Source organism: Aphis gossypii, chromosome X (genome assembly GCF_020184175.1).
Source record: "Aphis gossypii isolate Hap1 chromosome X, ASM2018417v2, whole genome shotgun sequence".
Lineage (NCBI taxonomy): Eukaryota > Metazoa > Arthropoda > Insecta > Hemiptera > Aphididae > Aphis > Aphis gossypii.
Window position 1 is genome coordinate 2,764,305 of NC_065533.1, and position 18,572 is coordinate 2,782,876.

General features: G+C 24.3%; 1 protein-coding gene across 1 annotated transcript in view; it reads left to right on the forward strand.

Annotated features, from left to right (window-relative positions):
• Positions 1–18,572, forward strand: part of LOC114132236 (mucin-5AC-like) — a 241,956-nt gene that overhangs the window by 162,963 nt on the left and 60,421 nt on the right. The window contains exon 2 of the mRNA XM_027997637.2: positions 8,747–8,876. Within this exon, the coding sequence (XP_027853438.2) occupies positions 8,747–8,876 (130 nt within the window). The remainder of the gene's footprint in view (positions 1–8,746; positions 8,877–18,572) is intronic.

The following is an 18,572-nucleotide window of genomic DNA, read 5'->3' on the forward strand; positions in this document are numbered from 1 at the left end:
AAGACAGTCTATACTCTATATAAATGCAGCAAAAAATCTATGTGTCTAAAAACATGAATTTAATTAGTGTACCTAGACATTTTCAAAAATACATTTTAAATAACCACATAATTTAATCAAAGAAATTTAATTACATATTCAAAAATCACGTTATATAACATGTAGAAATAACACATTAACAATAAATTAAGCAAAAACATTGCATTATAAAATATATTGTGCGAGTATTTACCGATCTACTGTATATTAGGTATAGAGTGAATCTCTATTATAGATGTGTTAAAATGTAATTCAATGATATATCATTAAATACGAAAAATAATTCTATAGAAGATTTTAAATATTTTAGGCATAGCTACTCAAGTTATTGATTTAACTATTAGTAAGAATGTAAATTTAATTTGTTACCTATTATGTTTAGTACCTATTTTATATAAAAAAAAAAAATATTTATAACAAACCTGTATATTTATATAATGCCATCAATCATTATCATTAATTTGTAAGTAAATTTTACTTTATCTTAAAATAGTATGAATGAATTTTACAAAAAAAAATGGAAAATTGTTTTTTTTTTTTGAAATAGATAAAAATCACTGCGCTATTATTTTAGTAAAAGTATTGGCCATTTACACTTTTAAAATTGTTTATGTCTGTGACATTAATAATTATTATTGTTCTTCACTAGGTAAAAAGAAGTTTTTATTTCCTGGTAAATAAAAGGAGTCGCACATACGTAAGGGGTGCAAACATGTATAGTATTTTCATGTGTATTATAATAATTTTATTATCAAAAACAAACCACCTTCAGATTATTTTATTCAAGGAACTCGTAGAACCACTGTGCCAGTAATTGAAAGACAATTAAATATTTCTAGAAAACATATTATAATCCAATAATGGTGTATAGTCTTTGGGGTCTTTTTGTTGGTAAATTATTATTATTTTACATGAAGAAAGGGAGAGATAGAAGATGATTTTGCAGTTCATGCGCACTGGATTATAATTTAAATCTCGTGAATTCTTCTGACACAGTGGTTAACTATATCATTAAATTTTTGTATGAATTTGTGAGGAACGGAGGAGGGTATAATTTAAAATCAAAATCCAGCTAAAAACAAAATGTATTTATAATTTACATATTATTTAGAAAATAACAAGACACAATAAAAAAAGATTTATTTACCTACTTCATAATTGATTATATTTTTATAATACATAACATCTGACATCATCAATAAAAAAAGAAAAAATATACAATACGGCGCTTTGAGAGTATTTAAATTTGGATATATTTTAGTTCACAGTAAAGTCGATGCTTCTTCACTTTTTGGATAAATTCGACCGAGAAAGATAATCTACTTGAGGATTAAATAAGTAGGTAGTCGAAATCCCTAAAAAACCTAATTAAGTAACTGTTGTTTTTTCAATGGCAACCAAGATAAACCAAAATAATAATTTAAAGATTGAATAGTAAATGCATATGTGAGATTGTAAGCAATACTATAGGGGTTGAACTTTCGAATAAAAAGAAGCCTATGACATGCTCACAGAGTCCTAACAAATCTATTAATATAGAAAAACTTTCTTTGAAAAACAAAATTCACATTTATATTATTAAATGGATAGATATATTATTACTAATTAGCTAATGTTTACATATTATATCATATTCAAAGTAATCCTTTTATCATTGAACATGATTTTACTGTTTTAAATGAGAAAATATATTTTTAATTTCATATTTTGATGCAGAATATTTTTAGAAGTATTTCAATGTATAAACATTGTAATTACGATAAGTAGTTTATAAATATTTAAAGTTTAGTTTAGTGGAGTGGTAATACCTCAAAAAATCTTGATCTACTGCTTCTCTGATCATTTAAACTTAAAACACTTAAAAAATTTAATAACTTAAAAAATACTAGTCGTCATATAATTTATTTAATATTATATTATATTTATTATATTGCTCACATAGTAAAATTACTAGATTCAATGGTCATTTGTCACCGAACAAAAATACTAATAAAATATTATTTAATAATAATAATTTTGTTATAAAACTATATAGTGATGACAATTTTGAATTTAGATTGACAACTATAAATATATTGTACGATGCTTAATGCTTAAACATATATATTATTACTTTAAGCCTTAAGGAATAACCTACTGCAGTTTTATGGCTGTATAATAATAACTGTGGCTTTGATTGAAGTTTGAAACGGCAACCTCCTCCAGTAGAAATAATTATGACACTTTTTTTTTGTCACGCGCGTGTATGATAAAATGAGTATTTCTCTTTATACGTTTACTTCATTGTTGAAATATTACGTTTGTTATTCACTGAGCACTAGCTGTTAAAACTTCACACGTATTGTGTAGCTGAACTCAAACTCGGATTCCAGATTATTGTTACTTTTTTATTTTATCAAATCCTATGCAAGTATACGACTGATTTATATACTTGTAAAATTTGAATAACGAGTAAAAATATTATAGCACAATCTGTAAGCAACGGAGTGTGCAAGGAGGCATTTTCTAAGAATTTTATAAAAGCAAAGCCGAAAGTCATTGGCCCGTGTTTCATCTGTTGCTAATAAATAAAATGCAATTACAATATTTTTTTTTAATCAAGTAGAAAAAACCAGTTATACAGTTTCAATATTTTAAATGTTAATTTATATATTTTAATTTTAATAATTGTAGCACTTTTACAAACATTCAATGTTTGCGATATTACAGTTTACGGAATAAGAGTAATTAAATGTTTTAAACTGTTATTTATTTGTCGAGTTTTCCAAGCCGTTCTCATTAGTTTTAGGCAATATTAAGCACTTAAAACTATATTTTATGAGTTTTATGTATGTTTAAATCCTACATTTAATTAACAATAGACTGGTTTTTGCGAATTCTCGTGAACTATGGTTAACGATGCAAAAAAATCGTATGTAGAATATTTGAAGAAATATCTCAGATTTATAAAAAAAAAAAATAGTTTTCATCTTCTTGAAATATTAATAAAATGAGTTAGGGACAATAAATCAAATTACTCACCATTTAAAATGTTAACTATTAACCATATATTAGAAACAATTGTGAAAATACTTGAATACTTGTATACATTTTATGTTTAAGCTAACTGTTTTCGAAAAATTGATGTGTATCTTACAATATAAAGTTAACAGCTTTAAATATTCATAACAATCATAACCATTGAATTGTCACAGATTTACTAATTTTTTAAGACCGAAATAACTTATTTATTCAACTGTTATTCTATGTACGTTTACACTTAACAATGAAGTTTTGAAATTTGCAGCGTCATTACTCATTAGTTGAGATTCACATAATGATTCGTATGTTATTTGCTTAAAATATTAATAGTAAATTTTTGAAAAATTGTTTTAAGTATATTATTGTTGCCATTATTGTTTAGTTAAAAAAGTAACTTCAATAATAAATATATTTCCCTATAATATTATTGAATTTGAAATTCCGATTTATCATGATAATTATAATTATTGTAATAAATTACAATGTTATGTACTATATTCCATATAAAATAATTATATTATAAAAAAATCTACTACAATTACAATATTTTTAAGGTCTCACAATTTTTTTAACAATCGATCAGCCTACAAAATAAATAGTATGTTTCAAGATGTAAAAAATAAATCTGATTGTAATCTGCGTATAAAAAATAAATAACATAAATCTTGAGATTATGAGGTAATCTTGTACAATTCCTAATTTATTGAAACTTTAATTCTTTAAACTTTGTTATTCTTAATAATAATAATTATTATTCTAAAATAACTAATAAGTAAATATATTCATAAAAATAAAATTTAGTTAAATCTCGTATACATTTATAGCGTAAGAATATGGTAAAAGGTTCGATATGACTTATTTTTTTTAATCAAAAACAATTTCAGGACTCCAGTCTTCCTCATACAAATAGTTTTGCGTATATTTATTATATGAATAGTACCTAATAGTATTTTATTATTATACATAATAACTTCTGCATTACTAGAAAAATAAGAATTTAGAAAATTGTGAATGTTTTATTACAGATAATATTTATCAAGGACTTATGGTATGTGTATAATACACCAAATATAGACATTTTTGTAGGGAATTTAACGTACGTGCTGTTAAAAAATAATTTTGATACGCGGTAGAGTGAGGAGTATAATATTGAAGTGATCAATTAAAAAGTGACTGTGTTGCATACCAATTATTGAACTATGTTTTTTAAATAATTAAGTTGAAGCCAAAAAGCCCTAAAATTAGACCAGTATAGTAGGTAAATATTGAGTTCTCTGTACAAAAATATGAAAATGAAGTATAGAATATAGATACTATTATAAATATAGCTTGAAAATATGCAATAATATGTCCTTAAAAATGACCAAATATATCCTTAAAATGTGCTCTAAAAAAAAAAAACACAATAATTAATAAAATATTGTAATATTTTATTTTTAATTAAACGATTTATTTCTTATAATTATACTGGAAATGACTAAAAAAATGTTTGATATTCCCTTCATCTGAAAACCGAATATTTATAACTTATGAATAACCAATTTCAAATCGGATGTTAGGAATAACTAGATAAGTACCGCAAGTCCCATTATAGAGGTGAGCAGATTCCTGTTATTTAACTTTCCACCCGTTAAACTTCGAGGTTGGTAACACAAATTATATTTAAACCGATTCCGTATAATACACCATCTATACTCTATATATATTCTAGCAATAATCTTTGATTTCATCATGCTTGCGAACTGATAAATACCCGCGTTCAGAGATTACACATGCATGTGCAAATTAATCGAATCAAACTCGCAACAACTTGAAAGGGTTAAACAGCAATAAAACATGCAGTCCCCTTAAAACAGGCTCTTTGTATTCCGGTATACAGACCTACATTATTATAATTTGCTTTAGATATTAAATGAAAATTATTTCCCCGAGTTAACTACGGTAACATTACTAATTACCAGTCACAGGTCAGACATGCGGTGCTAAGACAAAGAGTTTTTAAAAAATGTTAATATATAATACGTATGTTAAATTTAAACACCTCGTTTTTGTCTTCAACTGCCAAAAAGAACCATTTGATCTACATTTAATAAAAAAAAACAAAAATATTATTTTTACTATAAGTGGGTAATAAATGAATATCTGGTATATGATAACGTCGATTATTGAAATTAATGTATCAATATAGCTTACTTGGGAGGGCCACCTGTGTAGCTGTGTTAATAATATAAACTATTATTACTCAAATATTTCACTATTTAATAGTACCAAGGCTCAACCATAAATACACAAAATCATTAACACACAAGAGTTCAAGACTACTATGATTTTATTTAGCTTTTAATTTTAATAATAAAATATTTATAGTTTTTACATTTTCCTTGACCTGACCTAATCGAGTTTACCATTCGAACATATTTTTTATCAAGATAAATATATACCTAAATTTATTAAAAACAAACAAAATTCCTAAATAATTATAAAATCATTCTTCTTGATATAGTTTTCTAGTAAAATGAAAATGGTGTTGAATTATTCACGAAAATATAAACTATTATTACTTTATGTATAAACGTGAAAATATTATTTCTAAGTACCTGAATATTGTACAGGATATATAATAATATCATGGTGTGGTGTATTTATTATATGTCCCCATGCTTCCATGGACCATGAGTGTGCATAATGAGATCGTATAATTTAGGTACAATAATTCCAATGGAATTCAAATCATTAACGTGGTAACTGGTAACGGCAAGTAATTAAAACAATACTCTAGAAAACCGTATTTTAATTGTGTATTTCGCACGGCCATATAATAATAATAATACTTTAGCGTGGTGAGACTCAGTCTAGACAAATTAAATTCGATATTTGTCAAATAATGTCTCTCATTCAGTTTTGACGCTTATTTAACAATTAATTGATGACGACATCTGGCACAAAATTTGACTTATATTATCTTATTGAGAGTGGGATTCTAATTTTAAAATACTTTTGAATTCATTGTTTAGTATGTTATACTCGTAGATCACTCCATATAATTTTTAATTCAATTATTTACAACAATTACAAATTTATTTTTATAATTCATTCAAATTTTAGAAAATTAACCAACTTAATTTTAACACAAGTCAACAAAACAATTTAATGTCAAAACTCAGACTAATAGACCATATTTTGGCTAAATTTACCCAAACGACCTACGGCCTTTCGGATACCGGTTTATTTGGATGTTAGGTTCCAAATAACGTCCTTATATATAACTTTTTTAAATTGAGTTGCAATTCGACCTCCATAATATACGAAACACCATAGCCTGTCACTGCAACATAATAATAATATTATATTATTTTATTATTGTATTATTAATATCATCATATTGACTCAAGTAAAACACAGTATTATCTACATTCTGTAATTATAAATATATATAATTTTGATAATTTACTCTTCTCGGGTCTAACGACAGACTTATGGAACCGCAATACGTAGAGACATCTTGATATTATAGGTATAATGACTATAAGTTTCGTTTCATTTCAATAACAATAACAATAATAAATATTATAGCTTAGTTATGTAGGATATTTACTATTATTTTTTTTTTATTGGTTTAAAACAAAACTAATCTCAGTTCATATAAAATATATTTTATTTTTTATTTTTATACTTCAAATAAATATATTTTTTTAAAGGTTTTTCAGTGTCTTTGACTTGAAAGTTTTGTAAAAAAAAAAAAAAAGTTAAATAATATTTTTTTATATTATTACGTGATACCTGTGTAGTATAGTTATGACCAAAATACAAAAGAATAATTAAAAAAATAAATTAAAGTTGTATTGATTCACTTATAATAAGAATTAAATTGAATACATGGAAATAAAATTTTAATTGCGAGAATAATATCTTTCTTCAAAATGTCAAGTCATAGAATAATATAAGTAAGTTTCTCTGGTCTCAAAAACTTCAAAAATCCACTTTTTTCAGTGCTATTAATTGTATCAATTCATAAAATTGATTTTTCCGTGAGAAATTGATTGGAGCAAATTCTCCAATGAGTGATAAGAATTGATATAAATCATGGTACAATAAATAAATTGCACAGAAAAAATGTAAATTTTTAAACTTTTTGGTGCAAGGAAACTTACCTGAATAATAAGTATTATATTATAACTTGAGCGAAATACGACCCCCATTCATTTGTGTAAAACACTAAAACCACAGGATTTTCCTCTTAAATATTTTTTAGTTATTTTATTTTCGTCGAAACATCTATTACCAATTACGGTACTAAATTTAGTGTCAAAAAACTAATAAATATCAAATTAATGGTAAAAAGCTGTCAATTTATGGCCAATTAAGGATAGCAAATAATAATAAAGAATACATATTTAGTCATAAGCTCAACAATTATTATTTAAATACCTTAGAACTATATAATAATATATAAGGCGTATACCAATATAAAAAAATTCCTCTATCGTTTTACTTTCTTTTTTAGACATTATTTTTTTTTCTTATTAATAAAATATCGTCTTGCTGAAATCATTATTGTAAAAACGCATTCATTGAAAATTAGCGGTGGTGTCCTATTGTAGTTTTAGAGAGAATAACATGTCACTTAATCTATAGTCAACAATTTTATGAGTTTATTAATAAATTCAAATTCTAATATACATATGTATTTCTTTTTAACTTTATATAAATAACTATTTTAGCTACATAATAGAATTAGAAACAATAAGATCCAATTTGCGTTGACATTATAGATTTTGAGCGAAGTAATGAACGTATTGATTTTACAATATAATGCTGAACGTTTTTTTATCAGTCATTTTTCACTTTTCACGTCAATAAAAATGCTTCAAATTTTCAACTTTGGGTGAAATTTTTCTAGGAACTTGGAAGTAATTAGGTATTAAGTATTTTAGGTAGATACCAGTAAATAGTTCTACAATATTTCTCTTGGTAACCATAATTGAGAAAAAAAAGTAAAAATCGACAATTTTTACGCTAAACTAGTTATTAACAAAATTAATTAAAAACCAAATCACCATAATAACTTGAAATTTTCACAATCTTCAATGTTATTATTTGGTATGCATAGTATAGTTTTTAAAATATTTTAACTTTTTTTAAGATTTTTAAATTCATATAATATAAAGGTATTTTTTTTATAAACATTTAAAGTTTAAATTTTGACAAAATAACAAATTAAAACAATGAATAGCGAAAACATTAATTATGGAAACATACAATTTTTACTTTTAAAATAAATTTTACTTAACGCAATGAAATTTTCAAAATAAGAAGTAGATTAATTCTATATTATGAATTTTATTATACTATTAATACTACCTATTCACTCGTTTAGGTGATAATTGGCAAAAAATCAACTTACCATAATAGTATTAGTAAAATGAATTACTACATGTAATAGAAATGCAAAAAAACATAATTTTATGAAATATTCTTGGTGATAATAATAATATGTATAGGCTGACAAGTCGTCTTAACTCAAAATCGTTTTTCATGTACTCGTATTATTCAATTTAAATTTAATATATCCTTTAGTGCATTAAACACATTAGTTATATACTATATGTATTGTTAAAATTTCATCTTAATACCGTCGCCTCGGCGTTCATATCAGACTAACTGAAACCAAATTTTGTTTTTACAGGTGAACATCAGTAGTTCTTGGTTGTTGCCTCAAAACGAGTTTCCGGTATTTTATCGACATTTCAGAGACAGAGTCACATGGTTTGAAGCCGATGCTGTGTGCCAATTTCACCACGCTCAACTGGCCACGGGTAAGTGTAAACGCTAATTTATTGAATTAAATCGATCATCGATCGCTTGTTATTTATGTAATGTGTAAATATAGTTAAATTCAAAAGAGTAATGTACAAAAGTGATCTGCAGATAATATGTATTACATTCAAATATTCAATACTGAAATGGTAAAAAGCTTTTAAAACATTTTCGTCAAGTATCTGTGCCGATGTTGAAGGAATAGAATTTAATTTCTACTATTATAGTACTATAAAGTCCAAAATTGTCATACAGGGATTATTTTTATATATTAATAGAACATCTCATATTATTAACTACTTATTTTTTCAACAACTCTCAGCTATCATTTACATACACGTTTTAGTTTTTGAGCAAATAAATAAATGTATTAATTTTACAATAGTGTATTTTTGTATGCAATGATTTATCAATGAATTTAATTAATTTAAATTATCACTTACATCACAGTGAATTACTCTTTAATGACGAGCTGCTTTAAAGTTTAAACAGTAAACTATGAACTGTTCAGAAAAACTGTTTCCTACTTAATTGTTATTATTTAAGAAATATTTTTATTTTTTACATAATTTAACATTTTTTGGTTCAACCCATCAAAGTTATTTTAAAATAATATATTTTTCTATTTATTGTAACCCAACATTGTTAATTCAATTCCAACAACCATAGTATCTGACCTGCAATGCCATTATTTTCACACGATCTAAATTAAATACCTAACTCGTAACAACCTTATACACATAGACATTTTGTAACGCATACGGATGGAAACAGTTAAAGTGGAGAGTGGTATTAATTCGTGTACCCGAAAAAAAGATAAACATTTATATTCGTTGATGAACAGACATTAATCAAATGAAAACCCAAACATTTTAAAGGACAAAACTATTTATTCGTTTATTCCGAGATGATTATCATATAGTATTATGTTTTGAGATACGTATATAATTTCATTTTATTATGCTGTTACAATGGATTTCTATATACACGTAGAGAAAACAAATTGTTATACAAGAATTTCTCCCAAGAGGATTCTCACTAATTTCATCGCATTCATTGTTATTTATTAGTTTTTTTTATTTCTATTGTTTTATATTTTTTCGTTTTTTCATTAAGATAAAAATTATTTTTCAAAAACATCAATTTCCATGTGTTAAGTTAAATTACCATTAGAACAAAAAAAAAATTTCAGTCATTTGTGTTGTTTGTTTTATGTACCTGTGTATAATAATTTATATTAGTTTTTATACTAGTTATTTTCAGTATAATTCAAATTTATCCAAACAGAGTATCTTTTAAATTATTTTTTTAAGTATTACTTAAGTGAAAATAAAATTAATATACCGAATATATATATTTATATATTTTAATATAATAAATTATTATTTATTTTACAATGTTTCTTTTTTTTAAATTATTGTTATACTATTCACATCGACATAATATCATGGTGTTTTGAGTTTTCTATTTCATAGTAATTATCCAAATCTTTATCTAGATTACGGGAATCATAAAATTACTAAGCAAATTGTATTATAGCTTTGAAATTATTTTAATTGGTTATATTATCAATATGAAAATAGACTATTAAATGTAACATCTTTCTTGTGTTATCTAATATCTTCTACCTCTCTAATTATATCATTAACGCACCATAATTCAGTTAATGCGGGCTTCTTATGTGGGTTTTTATTTCTTAATTTATCGATAAGAATTTGATTATTTGAATAATAAAATAATACATTTTGTTATTGGTAAAAAAACGTAAAAATATGCTACGGAAGTAGAAAATTGTGGCACCTAATGTTCATACAACCTTTGATGATGTTTTTATTGTTTACTTATTACATCCAACTAGGGAAATCAAAAAATAATAAATAAATATACTTTAACAACGAAATGTAATTTATTAATACACCACTAGACTAGACATACATATTACAAATTAATTTAAAATAATGTTGTACTAATTTTGTTTACTACACTCCAACCAATAGTATTTAAATTGTTCGACTTCAGTACAAATATGGTAAAATCCATGTCTATGTATACTTATATTATAATCAATATTAGCAAAAAGTTTTTATTCCATAAGATCAAAAACTGTATAATTAAAAAAATAAAAATGTTATGCAGATTAATAATTACGCAATATATTGTGTCTACCTATAAATATGTTATTGTTTCGCAAACAGTTCTATTCAAAATCCCCGCTTCCAGTTAATTAGTTGTATACTTGTATAAACAATAGAATAACTAATAAATACATTAAATGCTATATGTATTTTCTATCTTGTTTTATATGAGTGTTTAAGCTTATTTACATGATGATCATTTTTTTTAATATATTATTTACAACGCTTGTTCGTATTTATTTATTTTTAATAGCAATTGTCTAGTTTAAAATTGTATATCTATTTAAATTAAAGGCTCGTATGATTTAAATTTATTCATTTCTAAATATTTGATTGTGTTAACATTATTTTAAATAAAATTATTAATTAATCGATGAAATCGTATTTCAGTTCACATTTTTTACAATTCAGTGGACAGTTTAATCAAATTTATTAGTATGCAAATTATATTAATTATATAGAGTGCCAATTTATTTCAAATGCTTTATTAATTCATTAAAATTTTCACAATAGCATATTTTAATAATATTTCCTACACCTTCTATGAATATAAGAAGCATAAAATACTGATAAGTTATTAATTCGTATTAAATTCTTATATTATAACATTTTATTTAATCATTTAGTATTATAATTAATTTTTTATACAAATAAAATGTTGTACTTTTTAATGGTTAAAAATATTAATAAAAAATTTTATAGCTTTAATCAAATATAATATTTTTGATTTAAAATGCTAAATTATAAAAATCAAAATTAAACAACTGAATAAAAATATTTTTTAAAAATTAATATTAATTATAAAATAATATTAAAATCAAAAAAAAATTAATTCTTAACTTTTTGAGCTGAAAAAATCAAAAGTTTTTTTTTTCATTTCATTTACGGGAGTATAAAATTTCAATAATACAATCAACTTAATTTATTTTAAATCCATTATTATTTTATTTTAAACGTAAAAATAAAGAATTCATCAGCAATTATACAGTTAACACGTAATTTATACAAAATTTGTACAGACACATAAAATAATTCAATAGTTTATCCAATTCTATGGTAGCTTTATTTATTTGTATTTTAATAATATGATGAATTATTAATTGACGTGATTACGACTTCGCAAAACTTCAAACTATTATTATGCAAGACTTAACGGTTTTAGTGGTTAAAAGTTTAATAGAATATCACTTCAGGTTTAAAACTAACTTTTAACTGTGCCACAAGAAAAAACTAGTTAAAATGTATATTTAATCTATTGAGTCCTAAATAAAACGAATGTGGAAAAAAAATTATTTCTCTTAAAATCTCACGTTATACCAATTTTGATATAACATATTATATTTTTAATATAATTACATTAATAATGTTATCTACCTTAAAATTGAATACTCTTTGTTGGTAGAACCTTTTTAAATATAGTTCAGAATGGTAAGTCATCTGAAGTAATGTCCTTTTATAAGTATAAATGTTTAATGTCCAAAAATGTTATTATAATGTATTATTTTGCACAAATAAAAAAATATATATTATGATAATACTGAACATATTAAACTAATGATCGTTAATCAAAAATATAAAAATTAACAATAACCTAATAATGTAATTATAAATTATTATATAAATTCATACTGAATTATTAATTTATACACAATTATGCATTTTTTTGTATACAATTCTATGGCTTAACTTGATATTAATTTAATTTTCAAACAATAGTTGGCTTACTTTCCTACCAGAAATTAATTATTCTGAGACATAACAGCAGAACGAAACATTTTCAAAAAAAATTTAAAATAATGTAAACTATATTATTATATACTATATTGACCTTATAAATAATACATGTTCGTTAGTTGCAATGTGTATTAAATGACCATTCAAAATAACATTCAAAGATTTTGGTTTATAAGTTACAAACAAAGGCACAATGAAACGAAATTTTCCTCCGTTTCAAAATAAATAATTAACCTAAATAAAATCAGAGAAGCAAAATTATTATTATTATAATATTGGTGAAAAAAATAAAATATCTAAACCTATACTAAAACGACGCATTCCATTAAAAGACATCTTCCTACAATACAAACTAGACTAAAGATGATTTTTATTTTTTTGTTTATTCATGTGTATTATAATTATTATTTATTGTGTATATATAACTTTATAAAATATTCGGTACCTACATTAAAACAATTAATTAATAAAATTTAAAAAAAAAATATTTTTTCATTTGGTAAATACTGTGTAAGGTATACATAAAGCAATTAAATATATTTAGAATGGACTTAATTTTATGGAAAAATCACCAGGGTAACACATTATATTTATTGGAAAGTAGCAAAATAGTATTATAGCCTATAGGTATATTAACTAAATATATTTTGAATAACATTCCAAATTTGGTTACGAAACGATGCTATATAATATTTAAAAAAAGTTAATTTTACAATCCATTACATTGAATTATGTAGAACAAAAATAAACAGTTAGACGCCATTGCCCATTACGCCAACTATTTAATCTTAAACGCCATGCACTCACGTGAGTCTAAAAATTATTGTCAACTGTTTATTCATCATAACGCAAAGCTATTGTAATAGTTAAAGTTTTTGAACGTTCACCGCTTCAAACGTATGAGTGAGAGAGAGAGAGAAAGAGAGAGACTGAAAAAGGGACAGTAGTAATATAATATTTTAAATTAGTATATTATTGTTATGTGCTGTTTACCATTAGAAAAGCGTTTGTTGTTCTTCTTATTCGTCTTGTCGGTCGATAGTGTCAGTTTGTTGAAAACGAGAATTCAGAAATGTCAAAATTTTCCATCGACAAATTTAAGGTGTGATGGTGCTATAAATACTGTTATCGCCACGCTTCAGAACCCCGCCGGTCATCGCAATTTCCTTTCTTTATTTATTTATTATGTTTTTTTTTTTTTTTTGCTTGAACATAATTTACGCGATTGCCGTTCAATAATGGAATTTACCGTTGTCGACTGCATGTCTCCGGTATCGGATGTCGAAACGCCGCAAAGCACGACAATAAATTTATCTCGAATATCCTGCCCGTACCTCATAAATATCGTGATAAACGATGGTTGTATAGTACTAAACACTGCAAGGAGGAACTGTGCCAGCCCACGGACATCGGCAGTGGTGGTAGAGTTTTATTTTTTAATAATCGGCTGGAAAATCTATTCATCAGTGCTGAGTGTCAGATGTATTGGTTTGCGCGTGCACGTACTCGATCACACACACACACACACGCATCAGTGCGTATATTAATCAGAAAGGTTTTAATTTAACGACATACCATTAAAACGTGTATCCGAAATTTCACGGTAGTACATTTGGAATAATAAAGAAAAACGTAATAAAAATAAATAAAAGGTAAATATTGATTTTCGGCAGACGTTTCGTTGAAAATATTAATATATACTTATCGTTACCTACATGAAACACGACATTTACCTAGATTTCCAATTACAATTTGACAGTGTTAATGACGTGCGTAGTATAATACTATATGATTTTTACATGTTTGACTGTATAAAGAGTTAAATATTCAAACAACATTATTTACTATAAGTTGATAGTCAATAAGATGAAAATAAATATGAATAATTTTGTAAATTATAAGTTCAAAATCTAATAGATTGAGGTATCTCTATATATCTATTCGGGACACGAGAATGTCACCTCGATATTTTAATGACATGGAATTAAGAATGTATATTATGTATTAATTTTAATTCAGTTATGTGGACTTTAAATCAAATAACAAATACTTAATCAAATTACCTATTTAAAAATCCGATACGATAAAACTGACTTGCAAGCCTTTCAAAAACGTAAAGCTATTTAATGTTTATTTTTACCAATTATCAATGAATATAATTAGAAATAATCAGTGATATAATATAATAGGTGTACAAAATGAATCGTATTTCAAAGTAAAATAAATTAAAGTCTCTCTATACCAACATTTTTGTTATAAACACTTGTATTTAATTTAAAAATAATTATTATTAATTAAACTTACAGATCTCATATTTTGTGTGTGATATAAATTCCACACGATTGCATTATTGTTAGCTAATATTATTATACTTATATAATTACTAATTAATATTATAATTAAACGTCTTCAAATAATTAAAATAACAAAATGTATAAATCATTCGCTATTGTTAGGACTTATGCAATTGATTGTAGATATGTATGTACACGTGACACGTTTATGCTTGCTATACCTCATTTTAAAATACAATAGAAATCATTTATTTAAATATTTAAATAATATTATAGGTGTAACTTAAGCGAAATGTAATATTTGCTGTTTGGATGACATTCAGTTAATTTATAAAATTTATAAAAATATGTTACACAATGTATATAAAAATTATTTTGATTTATTTTACATAAACCACAATTTAATTTCGTAAAATTAGTTCTAATTTATAACTTATTAGAATTTTCACAGTTATGAGTTTTTAACGATTTTGTACTAACAAAAAATTTTACTATTACTGCTTTAGATATTTTTTTAATGATGGAAAAATGTTCGATCTTCGAATAAAATTTTCAAAATTGTCTGGCTTAGAAGAAAATATTATCAACTTTATGGCAAAAAATAATAAAAGTATTATACAATTTAAAGTGTTTATAAACAGAGCCGTGCCGTGGGGAGGGCCTAGGGGGCATGTGCCCCGGGCGCATGGTTTAAACTGTTTAAAGGGGGCGCCAAAAAATTTTTTTTTGAATATAAGGGGGCTAATATTTTTAATTTTGCCCCGGGCGCTAAATCTTAACGGCACAGCTCTGTTTATAAATAGGTAGTACAAAAATAAACAGGTCAAATGAAAAATATTTTTTGGTGTATCTCTTACTTCTCTTAGTAATAGGAATTTTTCGTTAATATAGGTACTATAATATGGTTAAACATTGTATAACAAAAAAATAAATTGACACTGGTTTGAAATTTAAAACTTCTAGCCATGTTTTCAATTCGTGACTAACAATATTTATACTTAGAAACTGGATTTGCATTCGACGTATGACTGTAATTGTTGCGTATAACTACTTACTTTAAATTAATAATTATTTGTTGCTTTTTCTTGGAGGTTAAATCGTAGTATGTTTTAATAATAGATAAAACAATTTTAGAAATAAATGAATGCTGAATATTTTTTCAATTTAAAAATAGAAAATAAAAACAAATTTTATATCATTAAAGCTTTTACCAAATAATTATATTTATTTGTCCATACATGTTATATGCTACATAGATATATAAATTCGTTTCGTCCTAGAATAGTAAAATTATTGTTTAGACATTTTATGTGGTACAACAATAGTACCTATAGCTTTTATGGTGACTCGTTTTTATTTTCGGGAACGTTTTTTTAGGGCGCAGTAAAAGGCATGAATAGTTTCATGATAATCCTTTGTAGATATGTATTGGAAATAGAACATGGGTGATATAACGGGTAATTTTTAAAATTTCCTAGTAGTTAGCAATAAAACCGTTAAATCATAAAAAACGGATAAGGAAGAAAAGTAAGCAATACTGTGCTTCGTGGACGAAAAAAAACATCAGTAAGTAACGCGAATATACTCCAGTATCGTTTACTATAATATATTATTATTTTTATTTATTATGTAACAGCTAAATATTGTCTGATATATTATATTTATTGACTAAATTATATTTTATTATATAAATATACTTTTATTAAGTTATTAACACATTGTGGCATTCATATTGATACCTATTGATTTGATAGTCACGGATAAAAGACATAATAACAAATTGAATAATTTCAAATAATTTCGATTTTACTTTATTTTCTCATTTTTATTTTAGCGGTGTGCACTGTTAATGTTTTCAATAATCAAATTAAACTTAAGTTTTTCTAACATTTGATAAAACTTTAATTCCTTTAAATAATTTTTATTTATTTATTTATGAATAATATATTAATATATTATAATGTACGTCGCAGAGCCCTTATAATATCAAAAAGTTAAAATCGTCGAAAACAGTAGCTTTAGTAACATTGTGTAATACCATTGATTATATTATAATAATAATTATTATTAGTAATAAAAATTATAATGATAAAAATGTGTGCTAATCATGATATTTTTCGGAAACTGAGTGTATTATTTTAATAAGTTCAAATGATTCATACACCTAAAGCTTTATCAGTTATTTTTGCAATATATTTTTAAATATAAATTATTACTATTGCTATGATTATAAATATCATTATAACATTATCATATGTATCGACACGTCCGATATGGAATTTCTATTGCATAGAAAAAATGTGTTTTTTTCGTCTACTGCTAAGGTAAAATCCACTTTAACTACCTATTATGATTGTTATTATTATTATTATTACTCTAGGTTTTGTCCGATGATAACAATATACCATAATATATTAAATATACACACGATATTGCCATACATAGTCATATGATGTACCTATCTAATATTATATAGTAGATATTTTTCCATATCTAGTACATTGCTTCACTATATTTTGTGACATTACAATAAATTATATTATGTAGTTTGCAGAGTGTAATTTTAACGGCGAACTCTAAATATGATAACGAAATAAATTATCAATCTTAGATTTTATTTTGGATTAAATTATCAAGAAACGTTTAATTCTAACATTTTAGATTTCTTTCAATTGTTTTTTTTTCGTTACGTTCATTGAAACATTAAATTTAAATAAATAATAATATAGATACATCTGTAAGGAAAATTTATTACATTTTGTTCTACTCGTCAATATTTTTAAACAAAAAAGTTATAAATTAAACGTAACTATAAGGTTGATATTTACAAAAAAAACTACATAACGGATGATAATATTATATCATAGCAGAGTTTAAAATAAGGATAATAGAAATCTAAATATGTGCAATGTATATATTATATATTATATATATATATATTTGATTTTCTGATTTTCATATCATGTTTACTTATATTCAATAGTTTAAATAAATATCATTTTTATTAATTTTTAAAAGAGCTACTTTTTATTCAATAACTGAGAACGCTACAATAATTAATTTTAGATTCTGAACTGAGTGAGAAACGTATTGATTTAACAATGATATGTGGGTTTTTATTTTGTGTGTGTCTGTGTACACTATAACTTGTCGAAATAATGCTTCAATTTAAAACTTCAGGAGAGGTTTCCATTGGAAAATTGAATATCTTTGGTTCATTACAGAGGTCAAAAGTAAAAAAATTCCAGCAGTTTTTAAAAAAATTCAGGATGAACCATAAAAAGTGACGAAAAAATTGGAATTTTTACAAAAGCAGTTTTCGACAAAATCGATTTTTTTGTATATAGTATTGTAACTCAAGTCAAATGTATAACAAATCACTGTAAATACTTGAAATGTTCACCATATGTTTATTTTAGCATTATCTATAGGTAATGATTGATGGTTAAATTTTCAAAATGTTATTGGTTTTTTTTTTTTTTTTGAGCTATTAATTGACAACTAAAATTATTTTAGATGACCAAAAAACTTG